Genomic DNA, 12,455 nt, shown 5'->3' on the forward strand with positions numbered 1-12,455 from the left:
ATTAGAGGCAGAGGAGTGGGGGAGGGGCTGAGGTGAGCAAGAGGTTGGGGGCTCAAGTCAGAGGGAATGGGAGGCAGGGGGCCTGTCAGCGCCCCATCCTCCCCCCCCGTGCCAGGATCTGGGAAAGTTCTACCAGATGGGGATAGGAGCCCCTCTCTGCTCTCCATGTGAGACAGGATCAAGGGGCTCCTGAAGATAAAGCAAATTGAAACCTCTAAAAAAACTAGGAAATGTGTCAAGGTGACTCCCCTGCATGGGGTAGAACAGATAGGTTAGGGGAAAGCTGGGGAAACCTGCCTGAAGCAGGGGCAAAGGGGCCCAGTCTATCTAACCAAGGAAGTGTGGAATCCTCCAGTAAGGTGCTGCCCATCATGTGTATGCAGCAGGGAGTGCCACATCATATTTATGCAGCAAGGAACAACCTTCTATGTGCTAATGGCTAAATGGGACTGGAAAGGAAGGGTGAGCTAGATGCTGGCTTGGGGCTAGATGTTGCAGGGAATGGTGGGGAAAGAGTGGAGAAGGACAGACACCAGTCTTCTCACACTTGCTTAGTTACTGAAAATGCCATGTAATAGACACAGTTTGTCCCAAACTCCTGATAGAGCTGATGAGAGGAATCAAAACTGTAAGCAGTTATATCCTCCAAAACATTTCAAAGCATGACCACTGTCCCCATTCCACTATAACAACGTGCATAGGAAGGTCGAAGTGTATATAGGAATCACAACTATGTGGCCCAGTAGACCGAGCCAAGGAACTGCGACTCAGCAGACCTGGGATCTATTTCTGGCTATGACACTGACCTGCTGGGTGAATAATATAATGTTGTTAACCTCCTTTGTAAAGTGTTTTGTGATCTTCTGATGAAAAATGCTGTGAGCTAGACATCACCACCAGCCGTGCTAGCATCTCAACTGCAAACCTATGAAATAACTACAACTGCGTAAATGACCACTAACTCCTACAAAAAATTACTCAAACTAGGAAGTTCGCTGACAAGAAACTTCATTAATCTGGAGTTAACTTTGCTCAGTGATGTCTTGAACCCTTCCAGAATGTCAAGTTTAGTGACATTCAAACCTCTGAAAACCAGGAAGTGAAGAGTTACGGGTCATGCCAAAGTAACCCGAACAATGCCCTAGTATGTCCATAAACTCTCACTCTTGTACACTACACTTTTTGTAAAATGGAGATAATATTCCAAAGAGGTGATGAGTCTATCTACATAGATTAATACTTCTCAAGTGCTTTTGAAATCCTTGAATGGCAAGTAATATAGCAGTTAAAAATATTAATATACATATATACAACTTTAGGTACATCTTACACCAATATTTTGGCAGACATTGCAGAGCTATATGCAACAATATGTAGAACAGTAAATGGATATTTTTTTTAAACTTACTATTGCAAGAACAACCTCGGAAGAGTTAGTGTAATAGCTGAAGAACTTACTTTCCATAGTCCTCTAGTGCCTTCTTTTTGGTAAATTTGTATGAAATTGCCCATCATTCCTCCTTGAATCACACTGCCTTGGGCCTGCATTCTGATCTAAGGCAGCCCAAAACAAAAAGCAGTTATCAGTTTTCAAACACTGAAAATTATAATTTAGTTTAGTTTCTCAACATTATGAAGAGGCACTGCAAAACATTACAGTTTAAAACATTTTTAAAATATGATCTCTGCTTCTTAACTATACAAGTATGGACTGACTGCATCATGGTAGTACCACCTATCTGTAGATACATATCAGCTATCCTTCAAGTGCAGCTGCTATATTTGGAACAGTTGAATTTGAACTAGCTTTTAGATTAGTTACCACAAATCACTGCTATTTTTGAATTGGTGCACTAACATGTAGATTAGATTGACAGAAGACTTCTGCATGGTGTCCTTTACAGTGTTCTCCCTTGAACTCACCAGCTACATCTTAATACAAAAGGTCAATACGATGAGAGTTTCAGCTGGGAAGAACTATGTACTTTACTTTTTGGATTTGAAATTAAAGACTGATTTTTCAAGGACAAACTGCTGGATTCATGGTAAGTGTGACAAGCAAATGAGAATTCACCCCTAATTTTAGGAGTTAGTGTTGTCACCCAGCCCAGCATGCATATCATCACTCCAGAATAGAGCCTGTCACAAGTTCAGGGAAACTGCAGCTGTATTCTCCCTCTACAATCCAGCAAGGGCACACCCCTCTAGGCTTCCAGCTCCCCAACCATTGCCTCTTCAGGGGAGACATGCATCTCTCTCCCTTCTAACTGGGGTATTTACAGGCTGCACAGACTCCTGACCATGTGATTCTCAGAAAGAGGCTGTAAGCAGGCATGATTCAAGTCTCACCTGAGAGTACAGTGTGATTGTCAGTTGTGAGTTATCACATGGCTATTTCTAAGCAAGCAGATTTATTCTTAAGGTAGAAAGCATTACAGAGAAAACACTAAAAACATGAAAACATACGTGCATGCTAAAAAGCTTGCCAGAGATCACCCCCACACTACAACAAGTATTCTAATTGGTGATTAGTCCTTCAAATCCCACCCACATAGCAGTGCTCCCTATGGTCATAAATTGATCACACCTTCAACTCAGAACAAGTGCTCAGATTATGTGCCCTCAGTAGATCACAGTCCTTCCAACCCTTCCCTAAAGATTGGGACCCACCTTGGACCAGAAGTCCTGTCTGTTTCCAGGTTAGAAAGGCCCTGAACCTGTTTAAAACCAGGCTATTTATCCAAAAATCTTTCTTTGTCCATTGGTTCCTGGAGAAACCAGTTTGACCTAGTATATATGAAGTTCTGCAGAGGCAGCTTCAAAGGGCCAATAACCAGAAGAATTATGTTAGCATCACCCTCCTAAAAAGTTGTACACAATCTCTAACGCAAACAATTGCATTTTTAAATACAATGAACTCCAGTGACATTTAACTTAATTCATTAAAGTTTGTCCGGGGTATTGTCCTCTGTCACATTGTATGCTATAATTCCAGAATAGAGCCAATAAAGGCTTACCTGTGTTGATACTTCCACTACCCCTTCTATGAAATGGGAAGTTTTAAACAATTTGTTTTCATTCTATTTTATTTGAAGGAAGGAGGACTAAAATTAGGCACTATGTAAAAAGCAACGTTTTTCCCCTCAATCCTCAGAAAACTTTAGCATGTGCAGAAGCAGCCAAGTAATCTCAGGCCATGATCTTGTAAGTTAAATAGGATCAACCTTACCAGTACTTGGACAGGAGATAATCACAAATTTTAAAACAGTTGCTGAAAATGTGGTGTTGGTGATTTCACTAAGTGGCACTCTGCTTAAGTCATTAATGTACCATGCAGGGGCATTGTTTCAAAGGGACACTGTGCTACTAGTTTTTCCATAGGTGACAGAATAGAGATCCTAACCTACTGGATTTTTTTTCTAGAACCCTAATGCTTCTTCCAACCTAGAGATTTCTGGATGTCAGTGATTGGTAAGTAGTCCTTTACATACTTCCAAATGAACAGCATTGTAAGTTGTCCAGGTCAACTTACACTGATTTCTTTAAATTTAGAGTACAGCTTCAGCATGTCAAGTTTGGAGCAAAAGGGGGGCGGGGAAAGCACTTTAGTAGTTCATTGTGTTCTGAAGCAAGAAAAAAGTAATCAATCAAGTGTTTCTCCTTGCCTCCAAGGACACGGATTTCATCAAATTGCATGCCTCCAGCTGACCAGCATGGTTGGAGGGAAATTTCTACAGTTCAGTTTTTCCCCAGGAACCTCTGAATTACTCAGTAAGTAATTTCAAAGTGAGTATATTTGAAGCAATAGAACACAGCATGCAATGATCATCATGTAAAAGAAGCAGTGAGAGATAAAGGCATCTTTTAAAAAATGGAAGTCAAATCCTAGTGAGGTAAATAGAAAGGAGCATAAACACTGCCAAATTAAATGTAAAAATGTAATAAGAAAAGCCAAAAACGAGTCTGAAGAACAGCTAGCCAAAAACTCAAAAGGTAATAACAAAATGTTTTTTTTAAGTACATCAGAAGCAGGAAGCCTGCTAAACAACCAGTGGGGCCCCTGGATGATCAAGATACAAAAGGAGCACTTAAAGATGACAAAGTCATTCTAGAGAAACTATATGAATTCTTTGCTTCAGTCTTCACGGACGAGGATGTTAGGGAGATTCCCAAAGCTGAGCCATCTTTTGTAGGTGACAAATCTGAGGAATTGTCACAGATTGAAGTGTCACTAGAGGATGTTTTGGAATTAATTGAGAAATTTAACAGTAACAAGTCACTGGGACCAGATGGCTTTCACGCAAGAGTTCTGAAAACTCAAATGTGAAATTGCGGAACTATGGTTTGTAACCTGTCCTTTAAATCAGCTACTGTACCCAATGACTGGAAGGTAGCTAATATAAAACCAATATTTAAGAAGGAATCTAGAGGTGATCCTGGCAATTACAGACTGGTAAGTCTAACATCAGTACCGGGCAAATTAGTTGAAACAATAGTAAAGAATAAAATAGTCAACAACATAGAAGACCATAAATTGTTGTGCAAAAGTCAGCATGGTTTCTGTAAAGGGAGATCATGTCTTACTAATCTATTAGAGTTCTTTGAAGGGGCCAACAAACATGTGGACAAGGGGGGATCCAGTGGACATAGTGTACTTAGATTTCCAGAAAGCCTTTGACAAGGTCCCTCACCAAAGGCTATTATGTAAATTAAGTTCTCATGGGATAAGAGGGAAGAGCCTTTCATGGATTGAGAACTGGTTAGAAGACATGGAACAAAAGGTAGGAATAAATGGTAAATATTCAGAATGGAGAGGGGTAACTAGTGGTGTTCCCCAAGGGTCAGTCCTAGGACCAATCCTATTCAACTTATTCATAAATGATCTGGAGAAAGGGGTAAACAGTGAGGTGGCAAAGTTTGCAGACAATACTAAACTGCTCAAGATAGTTAAAGCCAAAGCAGACTGTGAAGAACTTCAAAAAGATTTCATGAAACTAAGTGATTGGGCAACAAAAAGGCAAATGAAATTTCATGAGGAAAAATGTAAGTAATGCACATGGGAAAAAACCCCAAATATTATACATACAATATGATGGGGGCTAATTTAGCTACAACTAAACAGGAGAAAGATCTTGGAGTCATTGTAGATAGTTCTCTGAAACTTCCACATAGTGTGCAGTGGCAGTCAAAAAAGCAAACAGGATATTAGGAATCATTAAAAAAGGTATAGAGAATAAGACTGAGAATATCTTATTGCCCTTATAGAAATCCATGGCACGCCCACATCTTGAATACTGTGTACAGATATGGTCCCCTCATCTCAAAAAAAAGATATACTGGCATTAGAAAAGGTTCAGAAAAGGGCAACTAAAATGATTAGGGGTTTGGAATGGGTCCCATATGAGGAGAGATTAAAGAGGCGAGGATTTTTCAGCTTGGAAAAGAGGAGACTAAGGGGGGATATGATAGAGGTATATAAAATCATGAGTGGTGTGGAGGAAGTGAATAAGGAAAAGGTATTTACTTGTTCCAATATAAGAACTAGGGGCACCAAATGAAATTAATGGGCAGCATGTTTAACACAAATAAAAGGAAGTTCTTCTTCACTCAGCGCAAGGTCAACCAGTGGAACTCCTTGCCCAAGGAGGTTGTGAAGGCAAGGACTATAACCCGGTTTAAAAGAGAACTGGATAAATTCATGGAGGTTAAGTCCATTAATGGCTATTAGCCAGGATGGGTAAGGAATGGTGTCCCTAGCCTCTGTTTGTCAGAGGGTAGAGATGGATGGCAGGAGAGAGATCACTTGATCATTACCCATTGGGTTCACTCCCTCTGGGGCACCTAGCATTGGCCACTGTAGACAGGCTACTGGGCTGGATGAACCTTTGGTCTGAACCAGTATGGCCATTCTTATGTTCTTATCAGTAGACTGTTCTCATCTCAAGAATACAAAGGAACCTATGCCGAAAATAGAAACTTGATAAAAAAGATCACTTACCTTCAAAACATCTGTAGGGTTGGCAATAGATGATGAAATCACCCCCGAAAGAATGCCACACAATACATTTACCACCAGGGTTTCATCTATTTCCAGAAGCAAAAACAAATTCTCAGCCACAGGCTTTTACACTGTGATAAGACATCAAGTGCAAGTCAATGCTTTACCTTCTTTAATGAAAGAGGCAGTTGAAAGTAAGTAGCCAAACCCTCAAAGTCAATTCTTTTTGTTTTTAAGATAGCTCAATTTTTGTTGGAATTTCATTTGCAGAAGCATTTTTGAAATGAATATAAAGCTGATGCATACATACATTTCATTGATACAATACAATGTATGTATGCATCATATGACTGATATTGAAACAATATAAACAACTTTAGATGAAATATATTAGCAAGCAGTCGTAACAAAGCTGAAAAACCCGCTCACCTTCTGGTTGCTCAACAAACACTCTCTTCAAGCTTTGGTAAGTGCCTATTTTTATTGTTCCATACGAAGCCTGGCGTAACATTGCAGGGGCAATCCTATAAAAATAGGAAGAAGCAGATAATGTATACATTCAAAGCTTCCTGAAGTCTCGGGACCCAGAAATACGGTTTATTCAATGAATTTTTAAGAGTAGGATAGGCTGAACTCAGGGTATACAGTAAAAGTGAAAGGTTTGTTCACTTAAACCAGATGATTTCAGAACCAGGACAGATAGGGGGAAGGCCTGCAGTAAAAATTATATTCAAGCATGGAAGAAATGAAGGTGCGGTGGTACTACCGACCCTTTTAAAAGGGCTGAGGAAAAACCCTGACCACAGTGATTGCCATAATGAACACTGGTACTGATTTGGCAATCATTTCCTGCTTGGCAACGAGCTAAAAATCTAAAAATCAATGTATACAGAACAAAAGATATTCTCTGAATAACGTATTAAAACAGTAATTATAATTTTCTGTAACTTGATGTGGTACTTTGAAAGTATCGCCTGACATTAACAGTGCGAGTTTAAAACATGTCGCTAAAGTATAAAAGCTACATTTGAATACATATATGCACAGCACATGCATGTTTCAATATTATGTCAGCTACAATGAGAGAATACCAGTTTTTCACTTTTGTGTAGGAAAACAAATCTCTTAAAAATAAGGTAATCATTGATTTCATAAGAAACAGGATTTTTTAATCTAATGCCCTATAAAAATCACAACAGTGAAAGTCAAATGGACTTTTACTGCTATTGTTATAATTGATGCATTGCATGTGCGACGATATACTATGACATGAGATAATTTTGCTACTACGAGTTTACTACACCTAAGCTCTAATACAAACGTACCACACTCACTCTTCATTTCTATGCTAGCTCATGCTCGTATTAATCATCAGTTCAGTAGAGATGTTAACCCTACAAATGGATTCCCAACACCACCACACAAATGAAGTTAGTTATCACTTGGTGAAGGAAGTTGGGATTTAAATTTACTTTTGCCATCACTAATATGAAATGAAGTATCTGACTTACATTAGCTGATAGAGGGTTTATCGTATGATATAATAGTAAAAATGACTTTTCACAATAACTTACATGGAAGTTATATGGTATTTTATTGGTCTATTCGGATGCATTTTCCAAAAATATAATGCATTGTGAACTACAGTTATAACAGTACACCTACGATCTCAAAGCGAACTACAAAAAACCTCCCTTCTACTACAGTGGGTAAAGTTTATTAAAAAATAAAATGCCATTCACACAGCAATTACCATGATGTAAAAATATTGTACTTTGAAATTATGCCCTATATTCTGAACCATTTCTATTCAAATACTTTGTCAGATATGGCCTGCCTCTCCCTCATGATCTCTTTTTTAAGTGGGGCAATAATTTTTTTTTTTTTTTTTTAGTTAAAATCCAATACCATTGTATGTGACAGTATTTTTTCATAAACTGTCCCAAAATTCACAAATGCAAACTGGTTACATAAAGTATATTTTATTTTACCCAGAATACAGTGCTTTCAACCCTTCTTCTTTCCATATCCTCACTAGTGCATGCACCATTCCTCTGTAACGAATCTCTTTAAATTTGGCATCATTAGTTTGACCTTGAACCTGGAGACGTGTTTTGGTGAGATCAATTGGGAAAGTACCTTAAAGTCAGGGGAGGAAAAAGTATATTAATTTAACATGAAACATTTGTCTACCCAAAGCAGATACATCATAAACCAAAATGTTAACATAATGCAGAACCTCAGTGTTTTCTAAAGACTAAAGAAAATGTATAATTAGTTGCAGGCTAACAGAGCCAGTCGTTTACATTCAAATGGCTTTATGGAGAGCTCTACAGTGGCAGCCAGTGCTTCAATATCAAGTTATATAGACTCAAAACAGGAACTTCTGCTACAAACCACATAAGAAACTGAAGGCCTGGACCTGCAAATCCCCTTGATCATTTTCACTAACTACAAGTAACAACACAGCTATTGATGTATAATCTCACAGAAAATTAACTTTGGGAGTCTGCTCTTAAACTGCACCTATTTAGAGCCAAATTCTGAAGACCCTTACTCATAAGCAATCCTTGTTCATATCTGTAGTTGCACTGATGTGTTGTGTTACTTGTAGTTAGTGAAAAATGTGATTCAGCCAATCTAGACTGTGTGCATGCTAAATTATACACATGGTAAGTGAATTGAAAGGCTATCATGATTTTATTTTACTGTTAGATGTTTCAAGCTGTACACAAGGGCAAACATTTTGGGAATCAGAAACCATATGAGCACTTATTGTCTGCAAATCTTAAGAAAATGATTCCTTCCAAAAAAAATTGCTCCTGATAACATGTTACACAAATTCTCTTGAGGCCTGAGGAAGAAATGGCTGCTTCCTCACATCTATCCCCTATAATCTCTATTTGCATTTTAACCTCTTATGAGATCACTACCATATTTTATCATAATACTGTATTGGACAGCTATAAATAACCATGAAAATTTTCATATAAAAAAGTGCAGATGCAACACTAGTTCACCATTTACTTGACTGCTGTTATTTCTATTTTCTATATCTTTAACATCTGTAAAGTTCTGTTCAAAAATTCGACAGACTAAATTGAAACTACTTGTCACATGAGACCTAAAGCCAATAAGATCAGTACTATTTCCAGTACCACACTTCCAGATCTCCACATACATTCACATAAAAAATCCAGCATTCAAGGCTTCCCCCTTCAATAAAAATTTAAGAAGTGCTCTAGGATATCGTGGAGCAAATAATTCCTTTTTCTTTAAAAAAAACAAGTTAACATGACAAACTTTTATTTGGCAATATGAAAACACTTGAGTATCATTAATTGGGTTGGTGACTATTTTTTTCCCTTCCTTCAACAATACACATTAGACAAAAAGCAACAATAGCCCTTCAAAATTTAAGTTCTTCTGGAAGCACTTTAAATGCAAGTTAGTAATCTACTGCAGTAGCTATTTTATTTTTCACATTAGATACATTTGAGAGTTGAAACAACCTCCTAATGTAGAATAAGTCATGCAAACAGTTAGAAGATTAACTTCTTACCACATTCTGCGGTGATTGAAGCTAAGCCTCCATAAACAAATGGCTTCCAGTTCAGTGCAGACATTCTTCTGGATTCGTCTTTCTACAAGAGGCAGCAATGGCTTTTATTAGGTATTCGAAAGATACAAAATCTTAGTATTTTTAGGGGAACTACATTGCTCAATATTCTGAACTTATTACTAATATTCCTCCCTCAAATGCATTTATTTTTTTACTACAGCAGCAAGGGATCTAGACTATGTGTGTCACAGTACAGTAGACAGCAAAGCACTGTGTTACACATTAGGAAGCTTGGCATGCTTATAACAGAACATTTTAAAACAAACTCAAATGCATTATCAATTAAAACATTAACCTTCAGAAAATTTAGAAGAAGAATGTGATACTTAATTGACTTTCTGGTTGGGAGAAAGACAGTTAACAATGCTGTCACACATCTGGATCTGAATCGGGATATTCAACAACCGTTTTGACTACCAATACCTTGATTGTAAAAGGCTAAGACAAATACTTATCAGGGATAATTTTAGGCGCACAGAACTCAATACTATTATGATTGACCTTTAAGATAAAAAAAGTGCCTCCCCTCCCATGTTTCTACAATTCTAGCTGAGCGAATATTAATCGGACTATGGCTTCATATCCAGTGTGATTTTTAAGTAAGTCATTACTGAATTTTTTGGGTCTGTTCTTTTGCAATGAAAAAGTTAACTCTACAACCAAGAAACAGGTAGCATTGGCTTACTAGCGTATGTGCATACAAATATCTAGATATTTGCATTTCAGTGTTACTGAATGTGCTTGTTCTTTTATTATGAAAAATGCTGGGTACAATACATGACCTACCTTCTCTATAGGCAACATTCATTTTATAAATCTGACGGGGGAGGGTGGGAGGCACATAGTCACTAGTGTTGGTATCTTCCATATTTGCCAAAGCAAAAAAAAAAAGGAAGAAACCTTCTTGATCTTGGGCCTTATGTTCAGAAGTGTGGAGAATCCAGAACTCCAAATGAATTTAATGGAAGCAGCAGACTCTCAGCAAGTCTGAAAGCAGACCCTCCTATCACATTATTTTATGCAGGAATTATTTGAGACACCAGTTTTCCAATGGTCTCAGGACAAGAAAAAGCTACTAGACAGAGATTTCAAATATTTTACCCAATGCCCAAATCTACATGGGAATTCATCCTGCTCTCACTATTATCCCTGTGGTTTTTAACAGAGCTGACAGCACATGTTAGTAGTTTTCCAAAGACAAGTGGTACAAAATCAAGCCATCTTTGCTCCCTGCACTTGTCAGCCTATAGCCTGTCCTAGTCCTCTCCCCTGAAAAACTGGGAAGGCACCAGGAGGAGAGGAGATCTCTGCTGCCGAAAGCAAGGCCGAACGGCAGCACCTCTCTCGACGCATGCCGTGAAGCGGGGCACCGAGGCAAGGACACATCCCTCTGAGGCAGTTTTCACTTTCACCCAAGAAAGCTGAGCTGAAGCTTTTATTCGGGGGTGGAGGGAGGGGGGACAACAACAGGAACGTCAGTCAGCCTCCTTGCAAGGCTAACTTGTAAAGACAAACGTGACAAAAGCGCGGGCTGAGGAAGGGAAAGCAGGCCGGCTGGAGGCGCGCACCGGCCAGTGTCCGGCACCCGCCGGACACGGGACTGTCAACGAGCCCGCCCGAGAAAACGCCCCCTCGGCGCCGCCGGGACGGTGCTTCAGACCCGGGCTCCAGCACGAGGAGACGCCGGCGCAGCGGCTCCCGCGGGCAGCCGGGAGCGGTGCCCACAGCAGGGCCGCGACGCGCCAGAGCCCAGCCGGCCACACGCGGGCAGGGCCCCCGGCCGGCCGGCCGGCCGCCCCGCCCCGCTCCGCTCCCCCACGCGCGCTTACCGGCGGCGCCCGCCCCGCTGGGTCCCAGCAAACCCGCCGGCCCGCCGAGGTCTCGGGATCAAACGGCGCGGCAGCTGCTTTGCTCCGCGGATTTATACCCTCCGCAGCCAGCCCGCGCCCTACGTAGGCCGCCCCGCGCGCCGCCGCCAACCCGCGCCGCCGCCAACCCCCGAGCCGCCGCGAGCCGCGCCCCGTCCTCCCATTGGTGGAGCGGTGCGGGGCTGCCCGTCAGTGCCGGCTCACGATGGGGCGGGGGAGGGGCGGAGCGCGGCTGAGCTGAGGCGACCTTTGTCCCCGGGGTTATTTACAGGGGCTGCTGGGGTGACTTTAGGTCTCAACCCTCCCCACTCCAACCCCGTACAGAGCCATGTGCACAGTAGGCTCTTCTGGGGGGAGGGCGGGCACTGCCCCTGTGTCTCCAACCAAATGATGCCCTTCTTCAGGGCAGTTGGGTTTTCTGGCACTGGGAGACCTTGGACAAGTCACTTGTGCCTCGGTTACCGCTCTGCCTCAATTTCCCCATCTGTACAATGGGGATAATTCTGACCTTTGTAAAACACTTTGAGATTTACTAATGAAAAGCGCTGGGCTCCTGCAGCTGAGCCCTCTTTTATACACACACACACACACACACAGCGGGGTTGCACCCACCAGCAAACCCCATGTGAAACCTGATTGATAAAGTGAGGACCGAGCCCACCCCCTTGTGCTTACACCCAATGACAATGGGTGCTGACTGAACACTTAGGGCACTGGTGTTAGCGCCTGGGCTCGGGACCACTTCGACCACTAACCCCAGGCACCAATGGGCCCCACAACAGGTAGATGGCCCGGCTACAAGCTAGTCTTCCAAACAGTTTTAAATAAGTCCTGCCCCATCCACTCCAGCCAACACAGCTGCATGCATACAAATGATTCTTGAGAAGCAAGAGGAATGGTAGTGATGACAGAGCCCTACCTTTTCCACTGCTAGAAACCACCTTCATTCAGGCTCCCCTTCATTATT

The 12,455-nt window shown here is 41.2% G+C and overlaps 1 protein-coding gene across 1 annotated transcript in view; it reads right to left on the reverse strand.

Annotated features, from left to right (window-relative positions):
• Window positions 1–11,613, reverse strand: part of SLC25A30 (solute carrier family 25 member 30) — a 21,567-nt gene extending 9,954 nt beyond the window's left edge. Inside the window, exons 1-6 of the mRNA XM_073344736.1 lie at window positions 11,450–11,613; window positions 9,561–9,642; window positions 7,990–8,137; window positions 6,428–6,522; window positions 5,999–6,084; window positions 1,459–1,554 (exon numbers count right to left, since the gene is read on the reverse strand). Of these exons, the coding sequence (XP_073200837.1) occupies window positions 1,459–1,554; window positions 5,999–6,084; window positions 6,428–6,522; window positions 7,990–8,137; window positions 9,561–9,624 (489 nt within the window). The 5' untranslated portion in view covers window positions 9,625–9,642; window positions 11,450–11,613. The remainder of the gene's footprint in view (window positions 1–1,458; window positions 1,555–5,998; window positions 6,085–6,427; window positions 6,523–7,989; window positions 8,138–9,560; window positions 9,643–11,449) is intronic.
• Between the last annotated feature and the right edge of the window lie 842 nt (window positions 11,614–12,455).

This window comes from Lepidochelys kempii, chromosome 1, assembly GCF_965140265.1.
Source record: "Lepidochelys kempii isolate rLepKem1 chromosome 1, rLepKem1.hap2, whole genome shotgun sequence".
Classification (NCBI taxonomy): domain Eukaryota; kingdom Metazoa; phylum Chordata; order Testudines; family Cheloniidae; genus Lepidochelys; species Lepidochelys kempii.